Source organism: Lonchura striata, chromosome 24, assembly GCF_046129695.1.
Source record: "Lonchura striata isolate bLonStr1 chromosome 24, bLonStr1.mat, whole genome shotgun sequence".
Taxonomy (NCBI): Eukaryota; Metazoa; Chordata; class Aves; order Passeriformes; family Estrildidae; genus Lonchura; species Lonchura striata.
The window spans coordinates 8,195,385-8,212,912 of NC_134626.1; the positions used below are offsets into that span (position 1 = coordinate 8,195,385).

General features: G+C 48.5%; 1 protein-coding gene across 1 annotated transcript in view; it reads right to left on the minus strand.

Annotated features, from left to right (window-relative positions):
- Positions 1-424: 424 nt before the first annotated feature.
- The window catches only part of ZBTB40 (zinc finger and BTB domain containing 40), a 42,039-nt gene continuing 24,935 nt past the window's right edge, over positions 425-17,528 (minus strand). The window contains 3 exon segments of the mRNA XM_077788085.1: positions 425-968; positions 1,123-1,295; positions 1,546-1,619. Coding sequence (XP_077644211.1) covers positions 940-968; positions 1,123-1,295; positions 1,546-1,619 — 276 coding nt within the window. The 3' untranslated portion in view covers positions 425-939.

A 17,528-nucleotide genomic window follows, 5' to 3' on the forward strand; every position in this document is an offset into this window, starting at 1 on the left:
GTAGTAGAGTCCTTTGCAGAGAGCCAGGGAGGTAGGGACAGGTACTGGCACCCAGCAAGGAAAGTATCAGTAGGAATGAGCTCTCCATGCTATCTGCTCTGCTGGCCCTCCTAAGTGCCAACACTTGGCAAACACCTGGGCACATCCATGGCAAGGCTGAGGGTTTAGTTTCATCACCATGAAATGAGTCACTGTCAATCCCAAAGCAAGTCCACTCTGTCCTCATCCTCCACTAGAGCTGTAGGGAGACCCAGCCTCACTTGTGCAAAGCTCCTGGAATCCCAAATCCAATTCCCTACCATGGATTTCCATCAGCTGCATCAGCTCTTGGCCAGCTGTACCACCAATGATGTGAACCAGCTCATCAGGGGGAACAGCAATGCCTTGCCTTTAAAACACAAAAACCCTCAGAGCCACAGAGAAATGAATGAGTACAAGGGGTGTATTTATTTAGACTTTGACCAAAACTTTGATAAGAATCCTACACTGGGGGATTTGAAATCTTTGAGCATATCCTGGTTACACACAAAGACACAAGAACTCGTGTGTATTTAATAGATCTACTGAGATGTGGCAGATAGCAAAGGATTATCTGGGTTAGTCTGTGTGAGAGGCTGGAGGGAATTCCCTCCAGCCCTCCAGCCCTCTGCAGAGGGATTTCACTGCTCACAGAGACCGGCTGTGTAGCAAGGGGAACACAGTGGGGATAAACAGGAGTTCACACGCACCATGGGGATCATCTGACCTGCTCCTGAGTGCCACCAAAGTCACCATCATCTATAATCCTGCTGGAGAAAGACCCTATCTACCGCACAGCTCAATAATAACAGCTTTACATGCTCAGAGACTAAAGAAGCAACTTCAGGTCTGAAGTGCAATGTACTAAACCAAGGTGATGCTAGTATGGCATTAAGGATGAACAGATGGGGCAGCTCCGGTCTAAGCAATGTCCCACTGGACTCTCTGAGCTGGAAAAAATAAAAAGAACACAAGTTGGATAAAGGGAACAACCCCCTCACTTGTAATTGCCAAAGGTTTTTTTCCAGTTAACCCCCCCATCTTCTACTCAGCACAGAGCTCTCCTTGTGACTCTTGCAGAAGGCCAGAATGAAAACTATTTACCTGCAGCTGTAGACTTTCCAGATGGGCCTCTACACATCTCTACAGAGAGCAGAGCATGGGCAGGCACATGTTCCTTGAAGCCTCTTCCCAAAGCCCATGCTGTTGGAAGAAGATCTGGGTCATGGCAGACCAGGGGAATGTGGTTGGAGGGCTGGGGTGAGTCAGCAGGGGACCTAGTTCAGGGGAAGAACAGCAAAGTGGAGGGACGAGGATGGCTGGCAAGGGCTGGAGTTTAACTTTTCCCTACCAAAGTGGTGGCCAGAAGGTCAAGGTCATCATGTAGGTGACTTATGGCCTTGGCCTCCTTGGGCAGACAAAGACAGATTCACATGTTAGGGAAAGCCATCAGCAGGTTCAGCACAGCTGGAGGGGCACAGATTATCTCCCCAGGCAACCTGAAACCTGAGGCAGGGCTCTGCTTACCTTATTTCAGCCAAGAGGAGGAGGGCAAACTCCATTTCCAGCAGGAAGCCTCCAGTGGGTGGAAAACCTATGAGCTGAGACAATTTTGCACAGTTACAAGCTAGATCTAATCTATCCAGACAGACCCATTTGTTGGCAGCTCCTTTGTGCTGCTAGTGAGGATATGCACACCAGAACCATCCTTTCTGTATGCTGCAGGCCTCTAAGCATCCCTGATCCATGGGATGAAGGAACACAGGCCAACAAACTTGACCCACAGCTCCCTGGGAGCAAGACACAGACTGATCTACTCCCATTAGAGGTGGAAAGGTCACTGTCTGGACTGCCCACAATGCTGGGTATCTCCAGGGTGTCCAAGACAAGGGAAATAAGACCAGTCTAAGCATTTGCGCTCTGCATAGATCATCCCTGACTACTGTTGATGCTCTTCAGCACTTGCCAGAGAGCAGAGATGGCAGTGAGCACCAGCATAGGGGTTAAGGCTGCCACCAGTTCACTCCTCAGCCATGCCAAGCAGTGTGAGATCCTTCACTCTTGTACTCTTTGGCAGATTTCCTAGCTCTTGACTCGTGCTGGTAGTTGTTTCCTAAACAGTCTCCAGTTTGTCATTTACATCTCACATGCTGCTGTGGTGAGCAGCTGTAGGCAATGACATGTCATTGCAGCAACACTCAGAGCAGGGGCAGCAGAGAATGCCTTCTGACCTGCCAAAAGCAGCTCCTAAAGCTCACAAACATAGCTCAGGACTCTGCATGCCTCTAGCTCTGACCAGCCGCCCTCAGGATGCAGTTACACATCTGTCCTGGGTTGTAAGATAAGCTTGTATTCCATTTGCCATCTGTTGAAGGCAAACCGGTTGGACAGGTTTTTGTTATCTCTCTCAGAGACAATGGTTTGCCCCGTAGAGGCAATGGTTTGTTTATACACTATTGACTGACTCACTGCCGGGCTAGTAAATGTAACACCATCCTATTGTGAGGGGTCCCACCCAGAGGGGGAAGCCAAGCACTCTATTATGGTTTAAAGGGGTAGCTTTTGGGGAGAGAGGCAGCTGGCTCTCTCTCTTCGCGGGATTCCCAGGGAAGCAGCTTTCTTTGGCGGCTCTCGCAGCGAAGCAGCCGGAGCACGCTGAGGCGGCGGCGGCGGAGCTCGGAGGCAACCCCGGCACAGAGGAAGACCGGCCCCACTGCCACCAGATCTTCAGAGGAAAACTATACCCTTCTAAAGATCACCACTTCAGCTGCAATTCATCAACCATTGCAAGGGGATCAATTGTACCAGCAGAACTGCTACTGGCACCCCGACTCCTCAGGTTCTGGACTTTTTTCACTGGTTTTGTTTGTACCGATTGCATTTGCCTTTTTAAATTGTTGTCTAGTTTTCTCCTAGTAAAGAATTGTTACTCCCATTCCCACATCTTTGCCTGAGAGCCTTTTAATTTAAAGATCCTGGTAATTCAGAGGGAGGGGGGTTTGCCGTTCTCCATTGCACAGGAGGCTTTGCCCTCTTTCACAGACTCCTGTCTTGTCGAACCAAGACAACATCTGACCAGTTCCCTCCTGTCCCCATGCAGCCAGCATTACTTCTTCCCAGGCAGATGGTCTGACATTTAGCAGTGCTGAGCTGCTCAACTGTGTCCACGTGCTGGGCAATTCAGATCCTACTGCTCCTTCAGCCTCTGTCTCAGCAAGGGCTTTCTGCTGCCTTGCTGATCACAGAAACAAGTGCCATGGCCCGACCCCATTGCAGATGAGAGCTATGTATCTCAACTTACAGAGCATCCATATGTCTATGTACATGTACTATTACATGTACTAAGAACTACACTTTATCAAGTTTGCTTAAAGTGATTAGAAGTCTGGGTAGATTTCCTACTTTGAGTGAACACAGTGCACGGAAAAAAAAAGTGAGAGCTTCTGCTCCCAATAAAAGGAATTACTGTGTTAACACAGGATATCAGGAATTATGGTGACTTACTGAAGGGGGCCCCATGCAGCTGATGATACTGGGGGTTCAGGTACATAAATTGGAGACACAGCTGAGCACCCATCAGCCAGCCTGCTCTTCCCCAGGACAGGTCATGGAGCCCATCTCCTGGGGATATGCCTCAGATCTCACGCTCTGCAGCAAACCACCAAAATTTTGGGAAGTCCCTCTGGCTGCTGAAGCAGTTCATGTCTGTGTTGTGAAAGGACACTCAGGTTTGCTGAGCTGGATGTAGGCCACTGGAGACATCACTTCCCTTTTCCAGTACCCAAATTAACTGGGGACATGCTGGCAGTCTGCCAGATAAATAATAAAATTTGCCAAGACATCAGCATCAGCTGGGGCTGCTGGGGTTTGTCCAAATCACAAGAAGGGTTTTCAGACCACTGGTATCCATTTTTCTCCTGCTTTCCCTCACAAGAGGCTTCAAGGCCTCTGTGCTCCCACCACCGCCATACCTCACTTCTGAGCAAGCAGCAAATCTTTGCACCTAATTACAGACAAGTTGGATTTTAAAATTATAAAACCTTAACCCCAAAATGAAGCCTAGAACAACAAATTTGCATATACTGTGTTAAAATAACACCTGGGGGCTGTGAAATTACACTTTACATGGAAAATGTCAAGTGAGGGCTGCTCAGGGCCACTAGTGTATCCAGGGTACTCTGCCTTCTTCCAAAGGATCCCACAGCAACAGGACAGACACTGGATCACAAATGGGAGTTGTGAAGAAAACAGACATTTCCTGATGGTCACAGGCTTAGTCCTGCAAGGAGATTGTGCTGGTTTTGGCTGGGATGGAGTTAACTGTCCTCATAGCTGATGTGGGGCTGTGTTTTGAATTTGTGCTGAACACAGGGTTGATAATATAGAGGTGTTTTTGTTATTACACAGGGGCTTACACAGGGCCAGAGCCTGCTCTGCTTTTCTTAAGGCCATGCTGGGGAAGAAGTTGGGGGTGCATGGGAGGCTGGGAGGAGGCACAGCCAGGACAGGTGACCCAAACTGACCAAAGGGATATTCCAGACCACATGACATCATGTTCAATATATAAAGCTGGAGGGAAGAAGGAGGAAGGGGGGGACATTTGTAATTATGGTGCTTGTGTCATGATCTGCTCGGAGGTGTTGTGATGGTTCATTTACTGATCCCAAAAATGCAAAAGGCAAACAGCAGGAGACCATCAGTTTAATCACAACAAATGCACCTTTAGTATAGAGTGCCAACAGCAAATGAGATAGAGGGATCAGAAAAGGAGACAAAAGGAAAAAAAGAAGGGGGAAAGGGGATTATAGCTACCAACACAGACTAAATCCTCACTGGTCACGACAATGGAGATCTGTCTTGCCACACTGGGGAGAATCTTGGAAGTCTTGGTTATCTCAGGGCTCTTTTATAGTCCTCCATCGAAGAGGGGAACAGGCAAAAGACAATGAAAGTCTATTGAAATCATTGAGAGGGAACAGGCAGAATGAAGAAATAAGTCCATTGAAGCCACCAAGGGGGAACAGATCAGCAGTGAGTGAGAGCCATTGTCTTCTTGGTCCATCAACCACACCTGGGCAAACATCTCGCAATGATCAGGCCAGCCCTGCTCCTTGTGGTGGGGGTCTCAGTCTCAGTCCTTGGGAGAGGCTTCAATCTCCATCTGTCACAGTGATCAGGAGGCAGATGAGGGGTCTTCCATGGGAGATCACCAGAGTTACCCCAAAGTTCATTTGGCCAAGAGGTGGGAAAGTCCGTGGGTTGAGCAGGTGGGTGAAGCAGGTGTGAGCACGTAGAACAAGCCACTCCTTGCCGGGTCCTTGCCAGGTCCTGCTCGAAGCAGTGGTCCATGGGGGTACGGCAAATATACCTGCAAAAATAATCATCCACCTCTCCAAGCCGGAACCCCAGTCGGGGTCTACAGGATCTCAGTCTCTGCCATTGCGGTAAATGTGAGGCAAAAATGAGGGGAACTTGGGACCGTCTCTTACAGCTTGTCTTCCCAAGCTGCTGTTCCATGGGATAGGGCCCGCTCTCCTGGGAGTGTTGAATACCTGCCTGCTCATGGGAAGCAGGGACTTAATTCCGTTTTTCTTTGCTTGTGTGTGTAACTTTCAGTTTCCCTGTTGAACCGTCTTTATCTCAACCCATGAGTACTCCAGCTTTTACCCTTCAAATTCTCTCCCCGATACCACTGGTGGGGGAGTGAGCGAGTAGCTGCGAGGGGTTTGGCTGCAGGCTGGGGTTAAACCAGGACAGAGATGTATAAGTCATAGAATCATAGGATCATCTGGGTTGGAAAGGACCTTAAAGCTCAGCTAGTCCCACCCCTGCTATAGCAGGCACACTTTCCACTATCTGAGGTTGCTCCAATCCCCATCCAACCTGGGCTTGGACACTTCCAGGGATCCAGGGGCAGCCACAGCTTCTCAGGGTAATCTGTGCCAGGACCTCCCCGCCCTCACAGGGAAGAATTCTTTCCTAATTTCCATTTTAAATCTACCTTCTTTCAGCTTAAAGGCATTCCCCTTTGTCCTGTCATTCCACCATTACCTGATCTAACATCCTCCATGGGATGTCACTTCCCAGTTTGTTACAGGCACTCTGCCATTTCCCCAAATGCATCTGGCAGCTGCAACAGGACATAGTGAAGGGCCAGATGATCTCATGGTCCAGCCTGACCTTATAACAACTTCTCTGCCTCCTTAGAGGATGACACCAAAGTAAAGAGGGGCACAGGACCCTCCCCAAAACTCAACAGGTCACCCAACACCCAGGACAAGAGTTGAAAAAATCATGTTTTCAAAAATGAAGGATTTTTCCTTCCAGAGAATTGCTTCACATGAAACTCCACAGATACATCTCTCCTTCACCATATTTTATTTTACACGGAAAAAAAAAATAAATATCACAGCGTAACAAGAAACCATCTGTGAGGAGCGCTGGACTCCAGGACAGTTTGGATGGATGGAGACGAGGGATCTCTGAAGACCACCAGCACTCAGTATGTCCAGTGTGGTACACACCAGACCAGGACATGTCCTGGGAAATTAATTTCCCTCCTGGGTAAAACATAGGTGTTGCTAATGCTGAAATTTGCTCTGCTGTGTGCATCTCATCCATCAAGAAGGAACTGGAATGGGGGGATGTGAATTATTATCTCTTCATAATAATATGGGAGATGCTCAATGGACTCTGTAAAGCTGCACAACTCTGCTGAGGATACATCCATACAGGATGTTGCTGGGCAGAAAGGCAGGAGAGACAGCCCCAAACAGGACAGATGAGCCTGAGCCACTCCTGATGTAAACATCTACATTGTCCTCTTTCAGCTACGGTAACACTCCAGTAACAAGGCCCAAAGGCACAGCCAACAGGCTCCATGCTCATGTTCTGCCCTGTCTGAGCTGCCTCTGCCCTAGGACAGGACTAGAAATAAAGCAACTTCTCCTCAAGCTCTGCTGAACCTTTTTCCTCCCTTCACAGTTTTTCAGGAACAAAGAGACATCAGATTCACTGTAGTGCTCCCTGCAGATATTGACTCACACATAAAGGCCAGGACACCAAAGCAGTCCCACAGCTTGTTTAGGACTTCCACAACTCCCAGACCCTACAAAGTCAGAAAATGGGGAACAGTTTCCAATTTCACCAGCCTGTGGGCCAAAATCCACTGCTTTCTTCCCAACACATCTGTTCTGAATCCACCAAGACATAGTTGCTTGTTCTGTCATTATCCTCACTGCTCATCCAAAGTGGTATGCACAGTGCCCAGGCAGGCAGGAGATGGGCTCCAGCAGTTCACCCTCTGGCACCTCTCCTCTTGGGCAAGGGGCATCCCTGGTTTTTCACCTCTTCACCTGTAGAGAGAGTGCATTTCACTCTCTCTACAGGTGGCCAAATCCCAGTTTCAGGCTCTTTAAGCAGTGATATTCAGGGTTTGGAGGTGACCTGTCCAGGGCTTGGAGTTTTCCTTCAGCCTGGCAGTAACTCAAGATTTCTGCACAGGTGGCAGCCGAGGAGCTGGGGAAGGTCTGGGAAGGCTCAGAGGACCTTCCACAAAGGTGCACCTGGGCACTAGCACTAATCCTCAAGGCCTTGAGCACCATCTCCTGGTCATTCATGGATTTAGTGGCAACTTAACCTCATTATTTCCTCTGTGTCACCGTCCTTGCAAAGTTTGCGGGGACAAACCATAATTGGGAGCCCTTTGAGAGGTGCAGCACTTCAGCAGGGTTATTCTTATGTTTGCTGCCAGACACACAGAATGCCATGAGCTCCCCCAGCCCCTCTCCTGACAGCTCTGCTGCTCTCTTCTTCCTTCCAAGTTTTAACGGGAACAAACTCTCACACTGGCATAGCCACATTGGCACACTCCTGTGCCACCATCTCTGCCTGGTGGCACTGAGCAGCTGGTGCAAGATGCTTCTGGAAAGCTCCAATCTGTCCCCCTCCTGTGCTGCTGTGGCTCTGGGCAGCAGAATACAACAGGCACTGCTCACAGTGTGTTCCTGGGCTCCAGGATCCAGCAGGATCACCACTCTGTGTGTAAATATCACAGTGGCAGGGTTCAACCTTTTGGCACAAGGAAAAGGAAGATAAATGCTACCAGTTCCCCCCCCCGAGCCACAGGAATCCTGCATCTAATTACACTTCATAATGGATTCAGCAAGCCATTAATTATCAGATTATATTTTAGGAAGCTGCAGATAAAAAAGCTTTATGAAATTTAGTCTCAAAGGAACTGGTGTGCACAATGAAGCTGTTGTATTATGCCAGTACCAGAGAAGCAAACTTTACAGCAGGTACTGAGTGCATTTTACAAGGCAGTGCCCTGTGTGCCAGGGGAAGGTTCACATGCAGTCATAGCAGCTACCTCACACTCTAACACCTTCATTAGTACCACACCACAAGGGACACTGGCACACAGGGACAGCTCCTTCCCTTTTTTCAGCATGTCCTCGGTGAACTAGAGGGTGGCAAATCTCAGGGCTGTTTGCTCACAGAAAGGACGGCTGTGCCCAGACATGCCTGGGACCCTTCTTCCTAACAGATCCACAGCAGAAACATGGATGGGATCAGACCTGTGTGGCACCAGGTGCCATCCAAACAGTGCTGAAGTAATTTAGCACAACTCCCAGGAAGTCTCTACTGGAGAAAAGAGGCCCAAAGGTCAGCTCTTCAGCTCTGTGCTAGAAGAGTTTTCCAGCTGCACAACAATGCAGGTGAGAGGAGAAGAAACAAAGCAGCCCTTACACCTTGCAGAAGAAGATACCTGTGAGCATGTCACTGATTCAGCCATAAAAATCTCCAACCTAAATTCTCAGGACAGCTTATTTTGGTTTCCCGTATCCATAAGCCCCAGCTTTGTCCTGTACCAGTCCTCTGCTCTCTATTCACAGCAGTGGAGGATCACAACTGATTCCCATCTTTTCCTCCGCTGCTTTATTTCTCATGTGTTAGGGGAGACAAGTGTTCTACGAGTCGCTGAGTGCAGGAGAACTTCTCAGGCAGTGAATGTCCATGAACCGTGTCCTGTCCGTGGTTATGCTGTGCTTGCTGCATGCCTGGGATTGCTTTCCCAAAGGAGCCCCAAATCTCCCAGGTGGAGCAGGACACTGAGCTCCTGAACAAGCCTAGTGGATACCATGTGCCAGGCCCAGGCAACCTCCCCTGTCCCTCACTCGATTTCTTCACACACCAGAGCGATTGTCACCAAACAACTTCTCTTTAGTCACTGCCACCACCTCAGAGCCAGTTTGGCTCACTTGGGATTTGGGCAACATCACATGTTTGGCATCATCAAAACCCAAGAGTCAGACACATACAGCACCACGTTCCCCTGGATCCCTTTGCTGCTCACACCTTTCCCAGCCTCAGCTCAAGTAATAACATTTAGCTTTACACTACAGCTTCTGCAATTACAACAGGCATGAGACTAATAGGAAATACCAAACCACACACACCAGTGATGTAAAAGAAGACAGGAGAGTAATTTAAATATTTCTCTCTACAAATTGCTATAATTTAGCTCCACAAGCAATTGTAGAAAGTAAATATTCTATGATTATCCACTGAAGGAATGCCATCCCAGGGTACCTTGCACACTGGGCTCCTTCATCCAAGGAACTCTTCTTGACTGATGGATGAGATGTTGAAGAGGATGAGGCTGGGTTCAAACCTAGCACTGGGCCTCCAACAAAACAGCTGCAGTGTCATGGGGTGTCATTGAGATGTTAATAACCCCTGAGTAACCAGGCACCTCCACACATACTGCCAATCCTCCTCCTCAGCTCCTAAAGTCATGACTGAGCTGCTTTCCCTCCAGCAAACCTGCTTCACAGAAATCCCAGAGTACTGTGGGCTGGGGGTTTACCTCATAGACCCCTCCAAGAATGGGAAATCATGGAGCAGAAGGGAAACAGGGCCCACAGGGTGGATGTGGGAAGAATAAGAGCATGGGAGAGGAGGATGGGTGAACAGTGAAGTGGCTCTGACACAGAGCAGTGCTGACCTGCATAGTCTGGGCAGTGGTGCCTGGGAGAAGGCCACCTTGGGATGCTCAGTGCTGAGGGGCCCCTCCAGCTTGCTCTGGGAGGGGGAGCTCACCGACGAAGGTGCTATCTGTGTGAAGTGCTGGCTGGTGATGTGGCTCTGCAGGGCCCCAGGGAGCAGAAGGCCATGAAGCAGTACAAGCAGCACGTTTGGGAAGCTGTGGGAGAAGTACTGTCTGAGTCTGGCCTGGGACAGCCAGTGCCAGCCTGAGAGCACAGGGAGCTGCAGTGGCCAGGGCACACAGGGCTGAAACCCAGGAGGAACTGGCATGTGCTAGTGTCCCTTCTCCTGGCTGCACCACTGCCTATCAAACAGTTTATGGCTGCTTGGGTTCATTTTGGCTTCCTGCAGCACTGGCATTAAGAAGTCCGGCTGGTTTACCTGCAGCTGTGCTTGTTCCTGCTCACAGGAATCCCTTCTTCCTGTTCCCTCACACCATCCAGCATTGTTCTTTGTTGGCCTAGCTTGCATCTTCTGATCCAGCTATTCCAAAATCATTACACAATCCAGCAGTTCTCCACTTTCAGAGAGCTTTTTCTAGGTCTTCTTCGTCATTCTCTAGGCTGCTGTTGGCTGCTCTGTTGGAGTGTGTTTTAAGTTTCCCCCCAGTCATGGTTGCTCCCTCTCCCCCTTTTTGCAAAATGGTCCAGCTTCCCTTTCCTCCCCCCTCAATCTGCCTGTCATTCCTCCCTCCACCCAGTTCATTGTATTCCTGCTGAGTTATCCACCCCAACCTCACCCTGGAGCCTGTCTGTCTCTCAGAGACCTCTCCCTTCCACCTAGAAAGTTCCATCCAGGGCCTTGAGTGATAAACTGGTCTCCGTCCCCTCCCTCCCTCCTACCTCATTGGAAGTTTCCCCTGTGTGTCACCCCTGTTACCACCCCCAGGTGTTATACCACCCCTCTTTAACAAGCAGGGCACACGGTGCCCATTGCCTTTTGGTGCTTATCTTCTTCGAGCCAATAAACTCGGAACACAGCTACCCCCAGAAGGACGGCTCTTTGCTTTTGTCTGAGTCGCTCTGTGTGTCTTTCAGTCTGGTGGCTTTGTCTTCCCACTGGCCATATCTCGTGCCCACAGCGGGCCATGAGAGGCCTTTGCTGCCGCAGTGCTAAACGTACTGGCTAGCCGAGAACGTGGGAAGGCAGTAACTGCCCTGGTGGCTCCGCAGTAGCATTCCAGCATTCCCCCCTGCCACGCCGCAGCCCGGGTGCAATTCCCGGCAGGGGTACCAGTGCTAGCTGAGACGTGGGAAGGCGCAGTGACACTGCTCTCTCCAGTGCCAGTGTCTCCTGGTTTGTATTCTCTCTTGCTATCCTATGCTCCGCCATGGGGACCCACCATCTGCCACTTCACTCTGCCCTTACAGCTTGCAAACTTGCCAAAGCATGAAACTGGGTGATTTTTGAAGTCCCTTCCAACCCAAACCAAAATTCTATGATTTAAAGGGTCCTTGATGTGGTGTCCCCAAGCCCAGGTTTGTCTCTCATCTTTCTAGTGCTACACTCCCTTTTTCTTCAGTCTCCCACTAACTATGTAGACAAACCCAGTTCTTGGGGTTCCATCCATCATTTCCTCATGCTGTTGTGTCCTCACCTACACTTACGTCTCTTCTGTACTGTAACAATCAAAAGCATTACTTTCCATTATTCCAGTAGGGCCAAAGGCTTTACATGTCCCAAACCCAGTGTTTTCCAGTTCATCCTTACTTTCTGTTTCTTCACACTTTTTCCTTACCATGTCCCACTTCACCCTCCTGTTTACATTTCTGACATCACCAATAGAAACCATCACTGCTCAACAGGTAACCTGAACACCAGCAAAAGTGACAGAGCTGAGTGCTTGCAGGAGAGCCAGTGTGGGGAACAGCTTCATGCATGACTCACACTCATGGAACTTCACATCTGCAAACAAAGCCAAGAACACAAAAATATGCTCTCAGGGTCTTTTACAAGAGACCTTCTGGACCATAGCTCTCCAGCATTTCATCACCACCACACCTGCACACAGGCATAGGTATCATCCTCAGAGGAGCAGCCAGGAGCAAGCGAGCTGAAAGATACTGAGATGAGCCAGAAGAGACTACTACAGTTCACAAGAATCTACTGTGACATGCATGAAAATGGGATGTGCAACCTTGTGCTATCAGAGTTATTACTGAATTGGTCTCTTCTCCCACATAGCAAGTGATGGGACAAAAGGATATGGCTAAAAGTAGCACCAGGGGAGGATTAGGCTCTGTGCTCTTCCACATTTTTATAAATGACTTGGAGATAGGACTGGAAGGAATATGAGGCAAGTTCACAGAAGATACAAAACTGGGAGGAGCTGCTGCCTCCCTCAAAGGCAGGGAGGCCCTGCAGAGAGACCTCGACAGCACAGAGGACTGGGCCATCACCAACCATGTGAAGCTCAACAAGGGAAAGTGCCAGATTCTTACTGGCCATGGGGCAACCCTGGATGTGTGGGTGGACCAGGGAACAAGAGGCTGGAGAGCAGCTACAGGAAAGGACCTGGGGTCCTGGTCAGGGGCCAGCTGGATCTGAGTCAGCAATGCCCTGGCAGCCAGGAGGGCCACCCGTGTCCTGGAGGACATCAGGGACAGCACTGGCAGCCAGGCAAGGGAGGGGAGCTGTGCTCTGCAGTGGGGCAGTCTCACCTCAAGTCCTGGAGCACCACAAAGTAAGAAAGATATTAAACTATTTAGAGTGTGTTCAAAGGAGGGTCATAGCAATGGTGGAGGGCCTTGAGCAGAATCCATGTGAAGAGCTGGTGAGGGCACTTTGTCTATTCAGCCTGGAGGAGACTGAGGTCAGACCTCATCACAATCTACCACTTCCTCATGAGTGGAAGAGGAGGGGCAGACACTAATCTCTTCTCTGTGGTGACCAGTGACAGGACTTGAGGGAATGGCCTGAAGTTGTGTCAGGGGAAATTCAGGTTGGATATCAGGAAACTTGCTTTTCACCTAGAGAGTAGTTGGGCACTGGAACATGCTCCCCAAAGAAGTGGCTCCAGCACCAAACCTGACAGTGATCAAGAAGCATTTGGAAAATACCCTTGGGCACATGGTATAAGTCTTGGAGATGGTGCTGTGCAGGGTTAGGAAATCAGACTCAATGATCCTTGTAGGTCCCTTCTAACTCAGCATATTCTGTGATCAGGGAAAACTTCTTCATGAAAAGCATGGTCTGGCATTGGAACAAACTGCCCAGGGCAATGGTGGAGTCACCATCCCTGGAAGCATTCAAAAATGTGTGGATGTCACACTTGGGGACAAGGTTTGCTGGTGCACATGGTAGTGTTGGGTTAATGGTAGGACTAGATCCCAGAGAGCTTTTTCAACCTAAATGACTATGTGATTCTCTCTCTCCAAGCAGTCACAATGGATTCTTACCTGTGTGTTCTGCCTTGACGTGTTTTTGGAGAGCAGCAGTGCTGGTGAAGGTTTTGTCACAGCAGCTGCACCACAGGGAGGAGAACTTGGAGGAGTAGTGATTCTGAGCTGCAAAGACATCGGGGTGGTGAGCCCTGTTGTGATAACATAGCCCTGACAACTGCTGCAATGACAAGGATCAAACCACAGTCACCATCCAGAGCTGTTGGATTTAAACCGAAAGAGAGCAGGTTCAGATGGGATACTGGGAAGGAATTCTTCCCTGGGAGGGTGGTGAGACCCTGGCACAGGTTGCTCAGAGAACCTGTGACTGCCCCATTGTTGCTTCATTTCTCTTTACACAGAAAAGCATGGCACAACTTTTTCCCAAGGATTTACTGGGAAAGGCAGTGAGAAGCCTCAGAGAGAACAAGAGAAAACAATTCTTATCTGCTCCTATGTTTGCCTCACATGGAATGTGGTATGGAGATTGTTTACCCAGGGTGACTGCTTGATTGGATTCCGGTGAAGGTTGTTTGGATTCATGGACCAATTGAATCCAGCTATGTGGGACTCTTGAGCAGAGAGAGTCCCGAGTTTTGTTAGCAGTAGTTGACAGTAAGTAAGTAAGTATGATACAGTATCTCTTTAAAATAGTATACTAATGTAATATAGTATAGTTTTAATAAAGCAATCCTTCAGCCTTCTGATGTGGAGCCAGACATCATCATTTCTTCCCATTGGGGGTCACCTGATTTCCGATACCCCATCCCTGGAAGACTCCAAGACCAGGCTGGATGGGGCTTAGAGCAACCTGGGCTAGTGGACAGTGTCCCTGCCCATGGCACGGAGTGGAACAAGATGAGCTTTAAGGTCTCTTCCAACCCAACCAACTCTGACATTCTATGATTCTGTTGCAGGGACAGCATGGCATCCAGAGACCATTGGAAAACAACATAACAGGGAAGTTGTGCTCAGCAGATACAAGACCTCCTTGTCCTTCCACTGGACAAGCACTAACACCTCACTCTGTTTCTCCATTGTCCCTGATGACCTGAATACAGCTGAATACAGCTGATCCTTGTCTCATGCACTGCAGGTCTCCTTTTGGTGTGAATTCTTGTTCCCTTGCAGCAATGTGGAGGTCTGCCACAACATTGTGAGCTGCCCCAGGAAGGGCAAAGAGATTTGGCCCCTCACACACATCCTGGTAAAGCAGCCAGGAACTGGAACAGCTTGGTTATTTTTGGAGACTTTCAAATTTGCCAGTAGCCCTACTTTTCCTTGATGAGCTATGTGGAAGAACTAATTAGGGAAGAACTAATTAGAAAGTGGTTGTGCCAGTGGGGCAGGAAAAATGAGCTGAGCTGTGTTTCTCACACATGGAGCACGTTTCTCTCACACAGAGCTGAAGGAAGGAAGAGGACAAGATTTCAGACTATTACTTTATTAAATTGTCCAAACTTCTGTCTAAACACCTCTGCTCCCAGCAACCCTACCTGAGGCATAAGCAAACTCTCTTGCAGATGTCACATGCCATGGGGAGCCTCTTCTTTTTCTTTTTCTTCTTGGCCATCCCCACCGTGGACCTCCAGCTGGCTTTTCTCCAGCTCATTTTTTGTCAGTTTGACCTCCCCACACTCTTTACACTGGATCTGCTTTCCTCTGGCAACTTGACAGTATTTCATGTGCACTTTCATGCAGCAGTAGAAGTGAAAGACCTTATCACAGGCTTTGCAGACAAAACTCTTCTTGGAAGAAGCTTCTTGGATTCCTTTGCTTCTTTGGCACTGGCACCTCCTGCCTTTTCCTTATCTTTGTCCAGAACTTCAAACTGGGATTCATTGTTCACCATCCACCTCCTGATTCCAGGTTTCTGCCCTCTTCCCTCAATCAAGAGACCTGTATAATTACTGTTTTGGTGGTGACCAGTAGGACTGAGCACCTGTCCTTCAGTCTTCCATCTCCTGAATGCTCCTACGTAGTTTTCCCTGCTCAGATGCAGCAGACATGCATCAGACATGTTGTCCCATCACAATGGTGACACACAGCTCTGTGCAGAAGTGGTTCTGGCCATGCACAGTTAGAAACATAAAGACTGATCCTTGAATTTCTCCACCACACATGCAAGGGTCTGCATAAGATGCTAAGAGCCAGGGCCAGATTTTCCTAAAAGCTTGTTTCTGAAACTCTTGTTTTTAAGCATTTGCCTCCTGCTCAGACACAAGAAGTTTACAGCCATGTTTGCAGACCTGAGCCTCAGATATGATACTGTCAAAATCTGTCACTAAGAGTGGATATCCAGCCCTTAATTACAAGAAATCTCAGAAACACTCCACAAACACAATCCCTTTGAAAAGGAACATAAAGTCTTGCTACAACCTTTTTGAGTCCTCTGCTCAGGGCCCTGAGGTATTTTAAACCAGTTATTGTGTTCATTTCTGAGAAAGCAAAAATGCCTTCCTGAGTCCCTCTAACACCATCACCTCAAAAAGCACAAGCAAGAAAATTCACCCACAATCTCAATCTACCAAAAAGACCCACAGGAAATGTATGTATGGGAGAAATCAAAATACTAACAGATACATTTGTCTTCTTTACTATAATGAGAACCCAGAACTGTGTGGCCGTGGAAACTGGCACAGACTTCTCCTTTTGCCACTATACAGGAAAACACAGCCTGTGCTTGAAAAACGTCATCTCTTCCTTCCTCTCTATGGGAAGAGCTCAGCACAGTGTCCCCTCACACAGCACCACTGTCCCAGATTTCCAACCAGTTAAAGACCAGATGACATATTTCAATGGACCTGGAAATCTTAAGACAGTAAGTGGTGATCCATAATCTGCAAATACATAAAGGGAGAACAGCAAACTGGAAAACTGGTTTCCAGTGTGTCCTGTTCCTGTCAAAATCACTAACTTGTGACCTCTAAGATTTCTTTCCACATCCCTTCAACCAGCCCTGTCAGTTTTTCTGACTAAGTGAAGAATGATTTTTCAATCTACCAGTGAGATGGTAACTGTCCTTTTTTTTAAAAGCAAGACCATGGAGAGAAAAAGGCTTTTTTATAGAGCTCTTGACACATTTCTGATATTTGAGAATAAGAGCAGTCTTGACAAACATGATCTCCTAAATGACTAGAGAGCCCTAGAAGCAGATGGCTGCGGAGGAGGTTATGGAGTTGGCTGAAGGAGCCAAAACCTGCCCTTACATGCACCAGCTGCCAAGAGTGACAGTGCTCTGACTACAGCAGGGTTCAAAGGAGAAACCAAGAGATTCCATGTTGTACCTCTACCAAAGAAACCAGTTAATTACTTGCAGTGCTAAGCATAGTGGGAGATGGATGCAGTTTCTTCCACAGGGATGCTCTATGTCTTCCAAATGCTTCAGTTCACCTAACTTAATTACCAGAAATTTTTGAGGTTTTTTTGCAGTAGAGATGCAAAAACTGTTGTTTTCCTGTGGATGTGCAAATGGAACGTATCTCCATGCAGCACATACATTCTCAGAAATGTAAGGTCTTCTCAGCTTTAATAGGAAGCTCACACCTCTCTGACATGAGGCCTGCAGTTATCACTCATATCTCATGCCAAAAGCTACAAGGTCCATAAAGTCACCTGCAATGTGTGGGCCTGGTAAGCAGTGATGTCAGAGCTGAGTAGGCTGGCCTCGAAATTAAGATACGGAAATTCAGTGGAAAGATCTGTAGGATTTCAGAAAGAAGCTGGTACCTGGAAATCCTCTTCTGGACACTTCATCTAGAATAGATGTTTTTGCCAAGTAAATAATATTTTCCAAGGCTTTTGTTTTTGATGATGCTCTTGCTTGATTTCATCTCAACCTTGGCTCGAAGCCCTGAAAAGCCATGCAGTGGCAGCAGTCTGCTCTCTTTGATATTGCTGCCAGAGAGGCAGCAGCTGCCAGAGCAGTCCCACTGACTCCCCGGGCCCCTCTGCTGCACACACCAAGGTGTCCAGGAGTTCACTCAGGCTGTGCATTCACAGACACATGAATTGTTGGCTCATCTGCTCCAGAGTCATCAGGGCATCAGCCCTGGCCCATCCCACAGACACACAGAGTCA